Source organism: Molossus molossus, unplaced genomic scaffold, assembly GCF_014108415.1.
Source record: "Molossus molossus isolate mMolMol1 unplaced genomic scaffold, mMolMol1.p scaffold_m16_p_6, whole genome shotgun sequence".
NCBI classification, from domain to species: Eukaryota; Metazoa; Chordata; class Mammalia; order Chiroptera; family Molossidae; genus Molossus; species Molossus molossus.
Window position 1 is genome coordinate 96,662,793 of NW_023425399.1, and position 15,184 is coordinate 96,677,976.

The 15,184-nt window shown below is 54.6% G+C and overlaps 1 protein-coding gene across 2 annotated transcripts in view; it reads right to left on the reverse strand.

Moving 5' to 3' along the window:
- Positions 1–10,491: 10,491 nt before the first annotated feature.
- ST8SIA5 (ST8 alpha-N-acetyl-neuraminide alpha-2,8-sialyltransferase 5) overlaps positions 10,492–15,184 on the reverse strand; it is a 43,288-nt gene continuing 38,595 nt past the window's right edge. For both annotated transcript variants that reach the window (XM_036245091.1, XM_036245090.1), the window contains 3 exons: positions 13,209–13,321; positions 12,357–12,449; positions 10,492–11,268 (listed from right to left, as the gene is read on the reverse strand). In XM_036245091.1, the coding sequence (XP_036100984.1) occupies positions 10,800–11,268; positions 12,357–12,449; positions 13,209–13,321 (675 nt within the window). In that variant the 3' untranslated portion in view covers positions 10,492–10,799. The remainder of the gene's footprint in view (positions 11,269–12,356; positions 12,450–13,208; positions 13,322–15,184) is intronic.

Sequence of the window (15,184 nt, forward strand, 5' to 3'; positions counted from 1 at the left end):
TATCAAGAGAGGGTCGTGCTGAACACCTGGGAGATCAACAGGGACAGGCTCAAAAGCCGGAGTCTGGGGCAGAGGGTCACGAGAACGTCTCCGGGAATTTGCAGAAATCGCGGGAAGGCTTTGGACGTCCCCAGGACGCAGACATGAGGAACCTAAGCCGCCTTAGCTGCTTCTCCTAGGCCAGGCAGGCCCCCGCCAGGGCAGTGCATGCATGAAGTCCAAAAAATAGTTTTTTAATATAATCCCATTTTAAATAGGAGATTGGCATTGAAATAATTTTTTAAAAAATAATAAAAAGAAAATAATTAGTGCTCAGATGCCCTTGATGGGACTCTGGACCTGGCAGAGCGACCTTGCTCAGAGAGAGGCAGGACTGATGTGTTTCCAGGTAGGAGCACACCTCAAGCCCCACCTGCTCCGTAGCCCTCCAGCCCCAGGGCCAGGGGCCCCTCCTCCTCCCACAGCAGCCGGGGGTCCTCCGTCAGGTCCCCCTGCTCCCCGTGGACTGAGAGTTCAGCGCTCCACCCGCCTTGGCCTGGATCTGGTCCCCGAGCCCTTCCGGCGAGCCCACCTGCGCCCAGAGTGGCTGTGCGCTCTCCCCAGGCCCAGGCAGCCCCCCACGTCGGGCTCAGCTGCCTGAGTCAGGCCTGTCCGGCCCGATCCCCAAACACGTACACACACATGGCCTCGGCCAGAGTCTTTGCAGGATGAGTCATTTGACTGGTTTTATTGGGTGGAAACTGAGGGCCTTTCAAACACAGTGGCAGATGCAAAGTACCCTGATCATGTTCTGAGGTTCAGAATCGCTCACAGACAACCACACACAAGCTGGAGTCCAGCTGCAGGAGTTTGTGGGAGCCCCTGTTCCCAGAACCACATTGCATGAAAACAGGATGATGGCTGCGCCACCCCCCCACTCCTGGGGGGGTACACATCATCCTCTCCAGGGCCAGCAGCAAATCACCAGAGCAAGAGAGGCATCTTCCAAGCACTGCTCCACGCACAGGCCGAGTGTCCCCATGTCCCACGGCGACATCCGTCTTTCTCTTCTCCACCAGGAAAGGCTCCTGGGACACAGCTCAGTGTGACACGGGGAGGGGAGGCCGAGGAGCACGTGAAGACATGAAGGTCATGGTCACATGGCCACTTTGTCTTCACCCACAGGAGGCCACTCAGGGATGAGTTGCTGCCACAACCCCTCAGGGACAAACTCCGCTGGCTGCCGTTGCATGAGCCCCTTGCAGGGAGCTGCCATGAAGCCTGGCTGAAGCCACGGGCAGCCGTGGGCCGTGGGCACGTGGCTGTGGGCAAAGGTCTCCCCTGTCCCTCTGCTGACCCCATTTTGGGAGCGAGGTGGCAGGGGATTGGCTCCAACTGTGCCACCGAACAACCCATCGGATGCTCACTGAGCTAAAGGGTTCATTTTTTAAAAATACATATACATATATTTCACAGTTCAAACAACACGGCTTTGAAGAAAAGCTATGGCTTTCCGAAGGGGGTGTCACTGGGTCCAGAAAGGGAATCTGTAAGCCACCAAGCCTTAGCTGCACCCCTAAAGTGTCTGTGCAGAGCGTGGGCGTCCCAGGAGGAACAGCTCCCCCCCAAACAACTGAGTGGAGGAGCACGCTGAGAAGCCAGTGACCGCGGGGGCCGAGGGTCCTGCTGGAGAGGGCCCAGGACGGCTAGCTCCCAGGTGGGCCGGCAGGAGCTGCCACCTGGGATCCCACCAGCCTCCCCCCACACAGCCACAGCACCAGGGGGCTGGTATCACAGGCCCGATGCCAACTCCCTCCACACTCCGGCGTTGCTCAGGCCTGTGGCCTTCAGTGACTCCCCAAGTACATCTGTCTCCCCTCCCATCCCCCAGGCATGGCCACCCCATCTGCTGGCTCTGCGTGCCCAGGACTTTGGGCCTAGAGAGAAATGAACACCCAACAGGCCCTTCCACATAGACACTGGGCAGGGCCTGAGGCCTTATCAGCCCGACCACCCCACAGGGAAGAAGGCAGAAGGCCCTCAGGTGCTGCAGCAGGACATGGCCACCTCCCCTGCCCCATGGAAGCTCAGGCACCACACTGGAGCTCCGTCACCAATGCCGTGTGACCGGGGACCTCGGTCAAGCAGGGACACCGCTATCTGTCCACCCTCCTCTGAGGGACACAGGGAGGCCTGGGAGAAAAGGGATGGTGAAGGCAGACGTGTTCACCCATAGGGGGAAAAAGTTTTATTCTTCAATTCACAAATAAACCCAGGCCCGAGTCACTGCAGAGCCAGCCTGGCCCCAGCTGAGATCCTGACCCCCTCCCCCGTGCAGCAAGACCCCACAGGCCGAAGCAGAGGGGCAGAGACAGGTTGCCACAGCCATGGACCGGACCATCGGCCACACTTCAGGATTCCCCGTAAGGTGGGGAGGTGGAAGAGGTGCATCTCGCCTCCTGCTCTCCTTTTGTCGGGGGACGGGTAGCAGGAGAGCATCCCCAGGTCAGAGAGCAAATGTAGGTCCCAAAGACTTTGCCCATCTCCTTCATCCTCACCATCAGACAAGGAACTGTGTCAGCTACTCCATCTTCAAGGTAACAGACTAAGCTTTTAAGCACCAAGATTTCTATGAACGTGTGTTAAGTGTTTGGGGTGGAAATAGTTATAAAGAGGGCAGGACGCTTCTCCCTCCTTGCCGCAGCGTGCTGAGTGCCGTGTGGGGGTTCCATACGTAGGCTTGGGGTGAACATTTCAGGGTGAACTGATTTGATACGCTGCGCTGCTCTTGGGTTATTATGCCTTTTGTTTGCCCCTCCGGTAAACAGCCTCAGATCACTTGGCATTTCCTTTTCAATACCATTACTTTCAGGCTGCTCTGCTCTGTCTAGCCCCTGTTACCAATCTCTTAGTTTGCTTGGTAATGAGAAGCCAGAACCAAGTTCACTAGAATCGAAGTGAAAATTAAAGTGGATTTGCTGTTCGCGAAACGTTTGGTCTTTGCTACAGAGCTTTATGGCATTGATTTCAGGGGCTCAGAATTAATTTTCCTTCGCTGAGTCCCAGGCTCCCTGGGGGCGGAGTGAACCCGCCAGGCACGTGGTCCTGGGAAGTGAGGTGTGCTTGGATTTTGTTTCAAGAAAATAGCAATCTTTTCCTCCTCTAACAAGTCAAGATGTCCAAGGGTCTTGTAAAATGTGACACTGAATGTGGGATTTGGAGCCACCACAGGGACCAGGTTCCACACTGCTGGGGGCATCTTCGGGGGCGGGAAGGACCTGCTTCGAGCTGGAGGGAGAAGAGGTTGAGGCCGAAACCAGGTATTAACTCCCTGATTTCAATTCGGAGCCTTTTCCAAAGGAAGGGGGGGGGAGCACGCCGTAGGTGTGAGCCCCGCCCATTGCTGTGGGACCCTGCTCCCTCCTCTCCACCTTCCATGTTGGTTTTCCATGGCGGGGGGTGGCGAACCCTGGCCAGGCTTTGGCCCTCTGTGGGCCAGGACCCCCTGTGGATTCGAATGTGCACACAAGGTTGAGCACAACAGTTCTAGAGGAAATAAAACGTTTACCTCCAAAGATGAGCAAGTCATTTAGTGGAAGGAAATGAGTTGTTTGGTTGCCAAGGGAACCATCCCCCGTCTGGAAAGAGCGACAGTTACTGATTTCTGGCTTTTGTGCCAAGAGCCTAGTCACGGTAGTATACATTTCTCCCTCCCTCTCTCTCTCTCTCTCTCTCTCTCTCTCTCTCTCTCTCTCTCTCTTTAATGAAGAGACTACGCAGGGGAAATATCTGAAGACTTAGAAAAGATGGTCAGTGCTGCTGCCTGTCAGGACACAGTCTGGCCAGGACAGCTGAGCCCCACCGGCAGAGCAAGACCAGTTTGCTCTGACCCTCAGCAAAGGTGCCAAAGTGCCAGGAGCCAGGGACCCACCGAGGACCCAGCACAACTGCTCCGGGCAAAAACCAAATCCGAATTCTATTACAGGGACACAGAAGACAGGTCACGTCACTTGGAACAGCTCGTATCTAAGTGATTCTGCATGTAACAAGCCAGTCACAGAAAGACAGATACTGTATGAGTCCCCTTCCAGGGGGAACCTAGAGGGGTCAGACTCCCGGACACAGAGGCAGAATGGTGGTTTCCGGGGCCTGGGGGAGGGGAAACGGGGACGGGTCTGTTCATAGGTGTGGAGTTTGGGTTCTGCAAGATGGAAGCTTCTGGAGACTGACGCACAGCAATATGAATATACCGAACACCACCAAACTGCACGCTTAAACACGGTTCATATTTAAGATGGTAAATTTATGTTATGTGCGTTTTACCACAATTAAAAAGGAAAAAACAGAAATATTTGGTAGCATTGAGGCCGAAACATATTTTGTCAATGTTACAGGTGTCTGCGCAGTTCATTTTCACTGCTACTTTAGTAGTGGGCTGGGTCCTCTGTTTATAGCTACAGGACATGCAGCGCGGGACAGAGGGCCAGGGTCTTGTTGGCACGTCTTTCCTCACTTACGACTCCAGTCTGCATTTCAAGCCATACCTCGGCTCTCACCTGGCGGCCGCCGCTGAACCACCGGCGGTGGTGTCAGGACCCCCTGGCATTACCCTCCCTCCCCAGGCTCTGAGTACAGGGGTGGGGTGGGCGTTAACAAGCACCCAGGGGATTCCATACAGGTGATCTACAGGCCACGCTTTGAAGTACATATCGCTTTATCAGGATGCCTTATGGGATGTGATCAGCCCCCACACATTAGCCTGGCTTGGCCAGGTCTCCAAAGAACAGAAGGCATGCCCTAGCCATTGGCACACCCCTAGCTTGGCCTCGCCTGACCCTGAACCACAAGCAGCCTCCTGGAGGACGGGCGGCCTGGTGCAGGGAGAGGCCAGGGTGTGTGCTGAGCTCAGAGTGGCACCATCCCCGACCCGCCAAGGGAGAGCCCCAGGTCCTGGCCTTCCACTGGGCCCCTGGAGCAGACGTTTTGCAAAACTCCACTCATCTGTTTCTCAGCCAATAAACACATGTTCCACTTGTTTTGGTGGCACTGTTGATAAATCCCTCATTATCAGCCTGCACCTCAACATAGCGACACAAGAGCCTGACAAATCTGTATGGTTTTGAGGAGGGAAGGAAAAGGGAAAAAGCAAGAGAGAGAAATGTCATTCCCTTCTTTAGTGTAAACTAGAGAAGAGGGCTGGTTAGCAGGTAAGAGGCAGATGAGCAAAACTATAATGGGGAGAAACAAAGAGAGAACAAGGCTGCGTGATGGCGCCAACAAGCCAGCACGACAGACATGTTGGCCTCTGGGCCCCGTGCTTCCCAAGGACAGATGGGGCGTCTACACAGCTCAGTGATTCCCACATAGATGGTGCTAAGCAAAAACACCATCAACAGAGGACTCTCTTAGGCTGACAATTTCTCAGGGTGTTACTCAGTTTATTAGCAGGGTTTCCAGAACCCTGGAGCCCACTAGGTAACCAGAGACCCCGTTGCTATAGTAAACACCTGGCGCTGTGCTGGGGACACCAACAGGAGGCAGATAAGGAGGCTTCCACTGGGGAAGGGACAGAACTTCGGCCAAGGACACGGGATGCCTGTGCCATGTGCTATGAGGATGTCCTAACAGAAGTCAGTGATGATGGGGGCAGAAGCACAGGGGAGGCAGGGCCCAGCCCACAGAGGGGAGGATGCAGGGATCACAACCTAAGATCATCTGCAAAAGTGACAGAGTGTGGGGCCAATCCAGGCATTTCCAACAGCTGTCCAAAGGCACAGGGCCTGGACGCGTTGGGGGGGGGGGGGGAGGTGGCAGGAGCGTCTCTGGAAAGTGAGTGAGCCAGCCTGGAACGTGCCCTGCATGTCTGGGCAAGGAATGTGGACTATACGGTACAGGCAGAAAATGGGCTCCACCAAAGGTATTTCCAGAGGTAATTCTCTGGAAGCAGAAGATCAGTCAGAAGGGCCTGCGTTTAGGGCAGAAGGGATGTAGGTAGGGAATAAATTCAAGGGATATTACGAGTCACAATTGACATGGTTTGGAGAACAAATAGACACAGATGATGAAGGAGAAGGAGGAGCAAAGGGTGACCTAGATTTGGGGCCGAGTGTCCGGCAGTGCGGTAGAGCCATTCACCAGGCAACAACTGGGGAAGGGAGGAGGCAGAGGGCCCTGTGCCCACCGGGTGTCTAGTTTGTGCTGGGCACTGTGCTAGGCATCATGCAACACTATTTCCCTTAGCCCTTGCCACTCCTGGTGAAGCCGGTGACCTGGCCTCGTTCCTCTGAGCTTCCAGGGCCTTCAGCAGCTCCTCTGAAATCACCCAGCTAGTAAGTGGCAGGAGGTGACGTGGGGTCCAGATTGCCCTTTTAACTGTACCAGTTGAGGAGATGCTGAGGTCTGAGATGTCATGCAGGTGTCACAGTGAGCATGTTTCTGATGCTCGGGAGAGGCCTGGCCTGCAGGGAAGGGGGTTGAGATGCAAGGACAGAGGAGACATGAGGGTGAACAGATGAGATCTCAGAAGGAACATTCCCAGAAAGAGAAGAGAGCCCTGAGGGGGCGCCCCAGAGGCATCCACAACGGGAACCTGAGCAGGAGCCTTTAGGGAGAGAGGAGGCCAGTGGGGGGTAGGGAGTGGTTCCTTAGGAACTAAAGGAGGAGAAAACTCAAAGAGGCCACCCCTGTCACATGTCACATGGATGTCGAGGATGAGGCCTGAGAAGTAACCACTGCTTTGGTAACTACCATCTTTCTCCTGCCAACCTTCACAATTCAGGATGAACTCAGGCATGTCCTTGTCCTCTTCTCTTGATAACTGTCCCCAAGCCGAGATAGGACCGCACTCAGCTCCGCTCTAGCGTGCGCCTATAGGACTCTTGGTTCAGGTCTGGACACACCCACCAGACCTTCCCCGCCAGGAGGGCAGCGGCTACGTTTTGCTCATCACCACTCGAGTTCCCCAGCATCTGGTACACAATGAGCGCTCAACAAATACTGGTTGAGCAGCTGGCTGAAGCCAGTCCTGTGCTCACCCTCAGCTGCCAGAAAGACCTGTCCCTGCCTCCTCCCCATGCTCAGCACAGTCAAGGGCGATGGGCTCTCTGGCGCCCCAGGTGACAAGCAGGCAGAGTTGCCCTGGCAGCGTCGCCGATGGTCTCAGAAACGGCGTCTGACTTTGAGCCACCTTCCTTTTCGCTTGGCTAAGCGCCAAGTCATTCACTTGTTTTCGCTGCCTCCCAACCCTGGGGCAGTGGGTTCAGCGTAAAGGAAGATGTGATTTTAGCATCAATTTCCTCTAAATAGAGATTTAACTGGTAGTCTGCTCTGCAGGTGGGATAGTGACAGGGCTGGGGGGGGGGGGCGGTGGCTTCCCGAGTCAATGCCCAGGTGTCCCTGAGCCTCTGAAAAATGTCTTTCCTACAAACACTGGCTGCAGGAGAAAGAGTGTGGCCTGGAAGTCAGGAGATGGGGTGAATCCCAATTGAGGCACTAGCTGACTGCATGGCCTTGGGCAAGTCACTAGCCTTGCTGTCATTTACTGTGTACCCTTCCTGGGCATCTGTGCTCACTTGCAAAATGTGAAGGTAGCCTCAGCTCCTCCAGTGCCAGAGGGAGGGCGGAGGAAAGGGGCACCTACAAGCAGAGACTGGCTTCCAGGCCCATGACAGCCTCTCAGAGCATCTGTCCCCAGAGTAGGGCCCAGTACATGCCGGGCACATTGCTTCTTGTTCCAGCCCTAGTGACACTGGTTGGGAAGCAGCTAGGACAGAGGTTTGGATGACAGACTTTGGGGTTCTACAGGCCTGGGTGCAGCTTCCTCCACTGGGTGCCCGACCATAGGCAAGTCACTGAATCGCTCCGGGCCTCAGTCTCCTCACCTGTCCAGTGGGAATCTTCTTACCAAAGGGGGTCCTGTGACAACTACAGGAGATAATGCAAAGAAAGTGCTCGGTCTTGGGCATGAGACAATGAGAACACAGTAAATCTCAGCGATTACAATCATAAATGTTTATGGCTTAGACGCATACATCATGAATGCCTCAAAAAAATTAGAGTATAGAGACCCTAGAGATCTAAGCCTCTAGTTGGAGATGAGGAAAGTGACATCCCCTGAGATCCACAGGCAGAAATAGGATCATGAGCCATGAAACCCAGCTCCTACCTGGGGTGAATCCTCATGCTCCTTACTCAGCTCCTACAAGGGCCCCTGCTGGGCAGACACCAGCCCACCGTGCTCTCGGTGTGAGGACTTGTGTGACTCTCCAAGGCTCCAGCTCCCAAACACTGCCCCAGCTGGAACATGCCTCCGGGGGAGGGTCTGTCCACAGCAGGCACTCGGTAGAGCCCCAGGAATGACTTGACCCAGATCGCCTCCCCATCTGGGCCTGTTTCCTCTACGTGGGACGTAATGGTCTATAAGAACCTTCCAGTTCTGACATCCATGGTTTTAAGAACTGGACTCAGTTAACTACAAACAAGTGGCTGGAAACCTCAGTTAACCAGAATCTTGCCCAGAAGCTCCTTCCTTGGGAGACATGGGCAGAACCTAAAAGGCATAGCCACACACTGTCCTTGGGCAGGTTTTCCTCGTTTACCAAGGACTTGGACCTACCTTACCTCCTTGGCTGCTTCCCTGCTGTGCAGAAAAGCAGACTGAGGCTCAGAGCAGCCTGAAGTTTTTTCAGAACTCAGAACAAAGGTGGAAGGTCAGCATCTAGAACAGCATTGTGCATGGAACATAACTCCGTAACGACCCACCAACAAGAAGCACAAGCCAAGATGAAGAGAGCCCTGGATCGTAAGCCTGAGGCCCAGGACTGCACCTGCGCTCTCCTCTGTCTCTCTCGGGCTGGGCCTGTTGCTTTGCCTGTAAAATGAAGGGATCACATGAAAGGTCCTGCTCCCTGCTGTGCTCTCACAGATCCTCCTCCTCCTCCTCCTCCTCCTCCTCCTCCTTCTCCTCCGAGCACCAGCATGTGGGGCTGGAATTTGCTTATGGTCTGCCTTCCAGCCCTGGAAGACAGAGATACCACCTATAAAGGCATAACTCAGATACTGCGGGTTTGGTTCCAGACCACTGCAATAAAAGTGAGCCATAATCTTTTTCTGGTGGAGGACCTTGCCTTCAATGTGTAAAAAACGCAACATCTGTGAAGTGTACTAAAACAAGGCGTGTCCGTATTTGTCATCATGTCCAAGCCCAAACCCAGATCAAAGTGAAACAGACTATGGAAATGTTTACAGGAGGAAGGGTAGAAAGGAAGAAGGAAAGGAGGGAGGGAGGGAGGGAGGGGGAAAGGGGACTGAAGTCCCCCCAGGACTAACATTCTCTGATTCCACAAAGCTAAGTTCTAAGGCAATTTATCAGGCATGGCCACATTCACGGTGGAAACAACCCGGGGGGAAGCAAAGGGAAGGAATTCCAGATGTGAAATGGCATGTGACCCCTTCCGGCCTAGACACAGCTAACGTCCCAAAGCGCAGGCCCTGTGGGCCCACGTGCGTGAGGGCTGCCAGGCTGCGGCTCGTGGGAAGTCCCGCCTGTACAGTAGCTCCCTCAGCGGCGCTGGTGTCAGAGGCCGTGACCATAAGCTCACCAGTTACTTGCTTCAGCCTGGAGCCTACGGTTCCTGTTCGCAAGGCAGTGTAGCAGGGATCTGCAGGATTCAGGAACGTAAAGAAGAAGGAATCTTATAAATAACACCTGGTCAAAACAGAGCTGAAAATAAGGAGCCAGGGGAGGAAGCAAACCACTGGGCACTTATGAGGCGATAACAGTGGCTTAAAACTTGAGTGCAGATGGCTGGTCTGGTTTATTTCCTTCTCATCAAAAGATCAAATGCAGGATTGAACCTGTGTGTGTGTGTGTGTGTGTGTGTGTGTGTGTGTTTGAACTGACGGTGTCTCTGCGAAAGCCTAACACGCAGGCCTTGCCTTAGCTCTCACGGGTCACTTCCTGGACTCGGTCAGCTGGTGTAACCTTGGCTGATAAGTCTTTGGACCTCTCTGAACCACTCTGTCTTCACAGGAAGGTCTGGCAGCTCAGCTGGCTTCTGAACTCTGAGGTTCTCGACAGTAAATCAGGGCTGAGGCCTTGGAATAAAACTCAGGAACCAAAAAGTCTGAATTAAATCTTGCTGTACTCACGAATCTGGTCTCCAGTCCCCCTCTTTTCTGCTCTCCGTAGGGCCTTCCTTTAGCTGTGACAAGGCTGCGGCCGCTTGTGCTCCCTTTCTAAGATGCTAAAATTGAGTGGAGCCCTGGCCAGTTTGGCTCAGCGGTTAGAGTGCTGGCCCACGGACCAAAGAGTCTCGGGTTCGATTCTGGTCAAGGGCAGGTATCTTGGTTGCGGTTCATCCCTGGTCCTGGTCGGGGGTCTGATGGGAGGCGACCAGTCGATGTGTCCCTCTCATGTCAATTTTCTCTGTCTCTCTCTCTCTCTTTCCCTCCCTCCCACTCTATCTGAAGATAAAATAGAAAAATATCCTCAGGTGAGGATTAAAAAAACTAATAAAATTGAGTGGAAATGTGCTTTATTCACTTGCAATCCCCAGGGCCAGGACGTTGAGGTGTGACCCAGCAGCATGCCACCGTAGGCAGGGCAGAGACACAGGGCCCAGCCTGAGACCCAGCGTGCCCAGCGCGGAGCTGACTCTGCCCTGAACCCCACCCCTGCCTCTGGGCCCACAGGTCCCAAGCATGAAGCTGAACCACTGAGGGAGTGACAGCCTGTCAGCCAGGCCTTCACGGTGCCCTGCCCGGCACGGAGGGAAAGGAGGTGCAAGGTTCCGGGGGGCGGGCGGGCAGCCAGCGTGCCCTCAGCAGCAGCTGCAGGTGCCCGTGTGCACGCGGAGGACGCCTCGGCTGTGCAGGTGCAGGAAGTTGAAGATCTCGGAGGGCATGGCGTGAAAGCCCGGGCGGGGCTTGACGTTGTCGTAGTAGTGATGAGTGATGTAGAGGCCCGAAGGGTTCATGGGGAAGGCCCAGAAGCCGAACAGGTGCACCTCCTCACAGAGCTCCAGCGCCGCGGTGGCCAGGATGAGGCCGGTGCTGATGCGCTTGGCTCGCACGCCCAGGCTGAGCCAGTAGCGCGACACGTTGACCAGGTACTGCGGGTGGAAGTAGTAGACGGCCTGCTGCGACTGGAAGTCGTCCAGCACGTACTTGACGCGGATGGACACGTCGGTGTTGCGCGTGTTGTAGAAGGCCGGCAGCAGCACCGACGCGTTCTCGTAGACCTGCAGCACGCGGTAGAAGGGCCGCCGCCACTTCTCCAGCTTGTGGAACCTGGGCCGGGGCGCAGAGGAGGGGTCAGCACCCACTCCCGGGGCCCGGGCCCTGGCCTCCCCACCCCTGCACCCTGGGTCTTTTTCAAAGGATAGAGAGGTCTCCCAGGCCATCCTTGCGTCTTTTCATCTCAGCAAATGGATGTCTAGCCTTCCCTGGGGACCGTTATATTTCTGTAAGTGGGTGCAGGAGAGGAGAGCCTGAGCCCAACGGCACGACTCCGTGGTGTGTGGCTGCAAGGGGAGGGCGCTGCTGAACTCAAATGGATGAGGCTGGCCTGGACGCTTTCCCGAGAGCCCTCGGGAATCACCTGGACCATCTTCCCTAAGATCCCCGATGGATACCAGACCCGCTGCCTGTCCTCTTGGCCTCTGCCCCACCCCCACCCCAGCAAGCCCTTTCCCTAACATGAAACAGTCCTCAGGGTTGGCTCATCTCACACCTGCCTAACTTCGCTCTGCTGTCTGTGTTTCTGGGCCTCTGACCCCATTTAATATCTCCCCCTCCTCTTACCCTTCACCTCACCTGGATGGCCAGTGACTATGCTGGAGTTGGAGTGTTAACACATTAACCCCCTCCCCCAGGCCTCCCAGACAGACAGATCCCAGGAGGGAGCCAGGCAGGGGGTTGAGGTCTTTGCAGGAGGCTTCTCCTGGGGTTGCCTGGGTGCGCTGGATAGGAGCTGCCCTCCCCATCACACACTGGGAACTGTCTGACCCACTGCTAGGTGAGGACAGTGGAGACCAGCACTGTCCGAAAGAAATGAATGCAGGCCACAAATAGCATTTTAAATGTTCTAGTAAGCACATTTAAATAAGTAGAAAAATGGGTGCAATTAATTTTTATAACATATTTTATTTAACCTGATATACTCAAAATGCTATCATTTCAACACATACTCAATAGAAAAAGGTCATGAGATAGGGTCCACCCTCTTTTTCATATTACATCTTGGAAGTCGGGCATGTGTTTTATACTTACTGTTAGCACATCTCAGCCTAGTCTGGCCACACTGCAGTGCCCAGTTGCCACATGTGACTCGTGGCTACCGTATGGGACAGCACAGGTCTGGAAAGAGGGCTACTGACCTCTCTGTGATGATGCTGGGGTTCACAGTGACCACGTCCGTCTTCACCCCCACATCCACGGTGTACTTCTCTGAGATGGGGGGTAGGTTGCACCTGTAGAAGAGAGGAGGACGCCCGATGGCATGTGGTCAGTCACTTCAGATGGGGCTGGGGAGTGGGCACGGGCAAGGGGGAGGAAGGGACGGTAGTCGCGTGAGAGAAGGATGTGGAGGTGGCCAGCTAGGTCGAATCTTTGTTTCTGGGCATGGAGGACCCAACTCAACCACTTCCCCCACCAACCCTGAACAGCCCAATAACTGACTCTGCCACCCATGAGAGCCCAGTGCAGCCTCAGCCCACGTCTCATTGCTTTACGCTCTTATTTTCAACCCATCTTCTTTATCCGAACTGAAGATGTAAGTGGGGATCCCCAGAGATAAGAGGGGGCTCTACATAAGGAAGAAAAATACAAGGACCAGTCTCTAGCTTAGGCCAAACTAGGGTCAAGTTCAAATTGGTGTCAGCTACAAGGCTACCCTGGTTCCAAGCTCTGCTTCCGGAAGAGTAGAACCCAACCAGGAAGGTGGCCGCCCAGATGGCCTCACCAACAATCTACACGGGGCCCCAGTGAGTCCTCAGTAGCTTCACATCTGTTACGCCATTTGCTTCCATTATGCAGATGTGGAGACTGAGGACCTGAGAGGTTGGAACACGTGCCCAAAGGAACAGCACTGGAGAGGAGAAGGGACAATCCAGAGCAGGAGGGTCTAAGGGGTGGAGAGCAGGGGACTGATCATGTAAAGGGCAGCACAAGGGAGGGCACGAAGGGGCTGTGGGCAGAAGTGGCAGGTGCAGACAGAGTGATCCTTTTACCGGAAGACAAAGTCGGCGCTGTTGATCTCCCTCCCGCAGCGGCTGTTCTTGAGGATGCCTCCGTTGCCCACCACTGCACACTTCTTAAACTGCGACCGGTAGTAGGGCATGTCCTGGGGAGAGGGGGTCACAGCCTTCACTGGGTGCTCTCACCTCCATACCCAAGTCCACCTCAACTCCTCATGGTCCCATGAGTCAGCTTTGTAGGGAACATTAGAGAAAGGTGGTTATTCCACTTTGCAGATGAGAAAAGAGGTCAAAAGATGTGTTCTCAGTTCCACTGGCAATTACTAATGAGCTGGGACTGGCAGCCTGGTCTCCAGAGCCTTTTTCAATAAGCCCTGCGATGCTCCAGGTTTCCAGAGTGAAGAGAGGACAGCTCATAGCAAGCCCTGCTCGCCTTTGGTTTGCCCCACGTTTGGAGCTCGGCTCTTTATGTCTGCTCGTATACGTAGTTTCGTGATGAATGCAGATGTGCTGGGGATGATGGCAGCAGAGGTGAGGGCAGGGCCACCCTGGGGCCAGAGCCCGAAACCTCACCCCTTTCAGCTCAGGACAAGGTGCAGAGCCTCCCTCTGCTTCACGAGGAGGACAAGTCCTGGGACAGAGCGGTCGTATAGACTGGGACAGATTCTAGGACTTGGCAGCTGCAGGGACAAGAGACTGGGGTTGAGCAAGCAAGGCCACGTCAGGGGAACAGTAAGAGGCTAGGACACCCAGGGTCTCTGCAAAGAAAGAGCTCTGAGCACAGGGGAGCCTAGGACTTACCCTGAGTAGTGACGACATTCACAGGAGCACTGGGAGTGAGCATCTCACAGCGCTTTGACCTTGTACCTCCACTGGGTGGGGGGAGGGGTTTACCTTGGTCTGGATACTGGCTGCCCACAAAGCTCCCTGGGCATGCTTTCCAGGGGACCACAGGCAAAGTGGCAGGAAAAAGCAAATACTGGCCTGAGACTTAGGAGACCTGCTTCTGTCATGTCCCCACTCGAGGCCATAATTCCCTTGTGGGCCACCTGAGACAGGGGTCACTGGTCAGGCACAGGGCAGGTCACAGACCTGGAGTCAAGGGTAGGGTGAGCAAACATCCCAGCTGCCCAGGACTGGCAGACATTGCCCAGGATGCAGAACTTACATTTGGTCAAACTGGGAAAGTCTGGGCAAACCAGGATTGGGCCCCCGAGTCATAAGTCCCAAGTTCAATCTTGGTTTTGCCCCATAATGAGGTGAGGGAACCATGGACACGTTTCTTGAGCTCTCAGTGACTCGGTTTTGTAAATTTTATAAAATGTGTCATACATTAAAATGTTGTAATTTGTGGAATTAGGATGGTGATGTGTGTTCTATGCCACTCCATATGATGTAAAGCAGTTTCTCACCTTGGCACTATTGATATTCCTTATTGTGGGGCTCACCTGTGCACTGCAGCATCCCTAGCCTCGCCCCACTAGATGCCAAGAGTAGCCTGTAGTCAACCAGAAATATCTCCAGGCATTGCCAAATCCCCTAATCATCCCCCACTTGAGAACCACTGGTGTCAATGAAAAACCTACTCAGTGCAGAGCCCGGCCCTGAGGGTCTCAGCAAGGGGACCAGGTTGGATGGTCCCAAAGGTCTCGTCATTCTCTGACACCAGGAGGCTGCTGGGCAGCTGTCCTCCCAGCATGCACCAGCTGGCAGCTCTGCAGGAGCACGGCCCCGTCAGCACCTTGGGCTTCCGTTGGGACCAATTTCCAGGCAGGATGGTGGAAAATCACACTACAACATGATCATCGGGAATGAGACCAACCCAAGAGATGCAGCAGCGGCTGTGGGAGCTTGTCCTTTCTTGTGGCCCATTTTCCCTGGAGGGACAGGCCCAGAGGGCCAAGATGAGGGAACCAGGGCGTCCCACGACCAGGGTGGGAAACTACACCGTTTGATTTTTATCAGAAAACACCAAGTCATCTTTGGAGAGACCATTGAAGGCTTTTTAT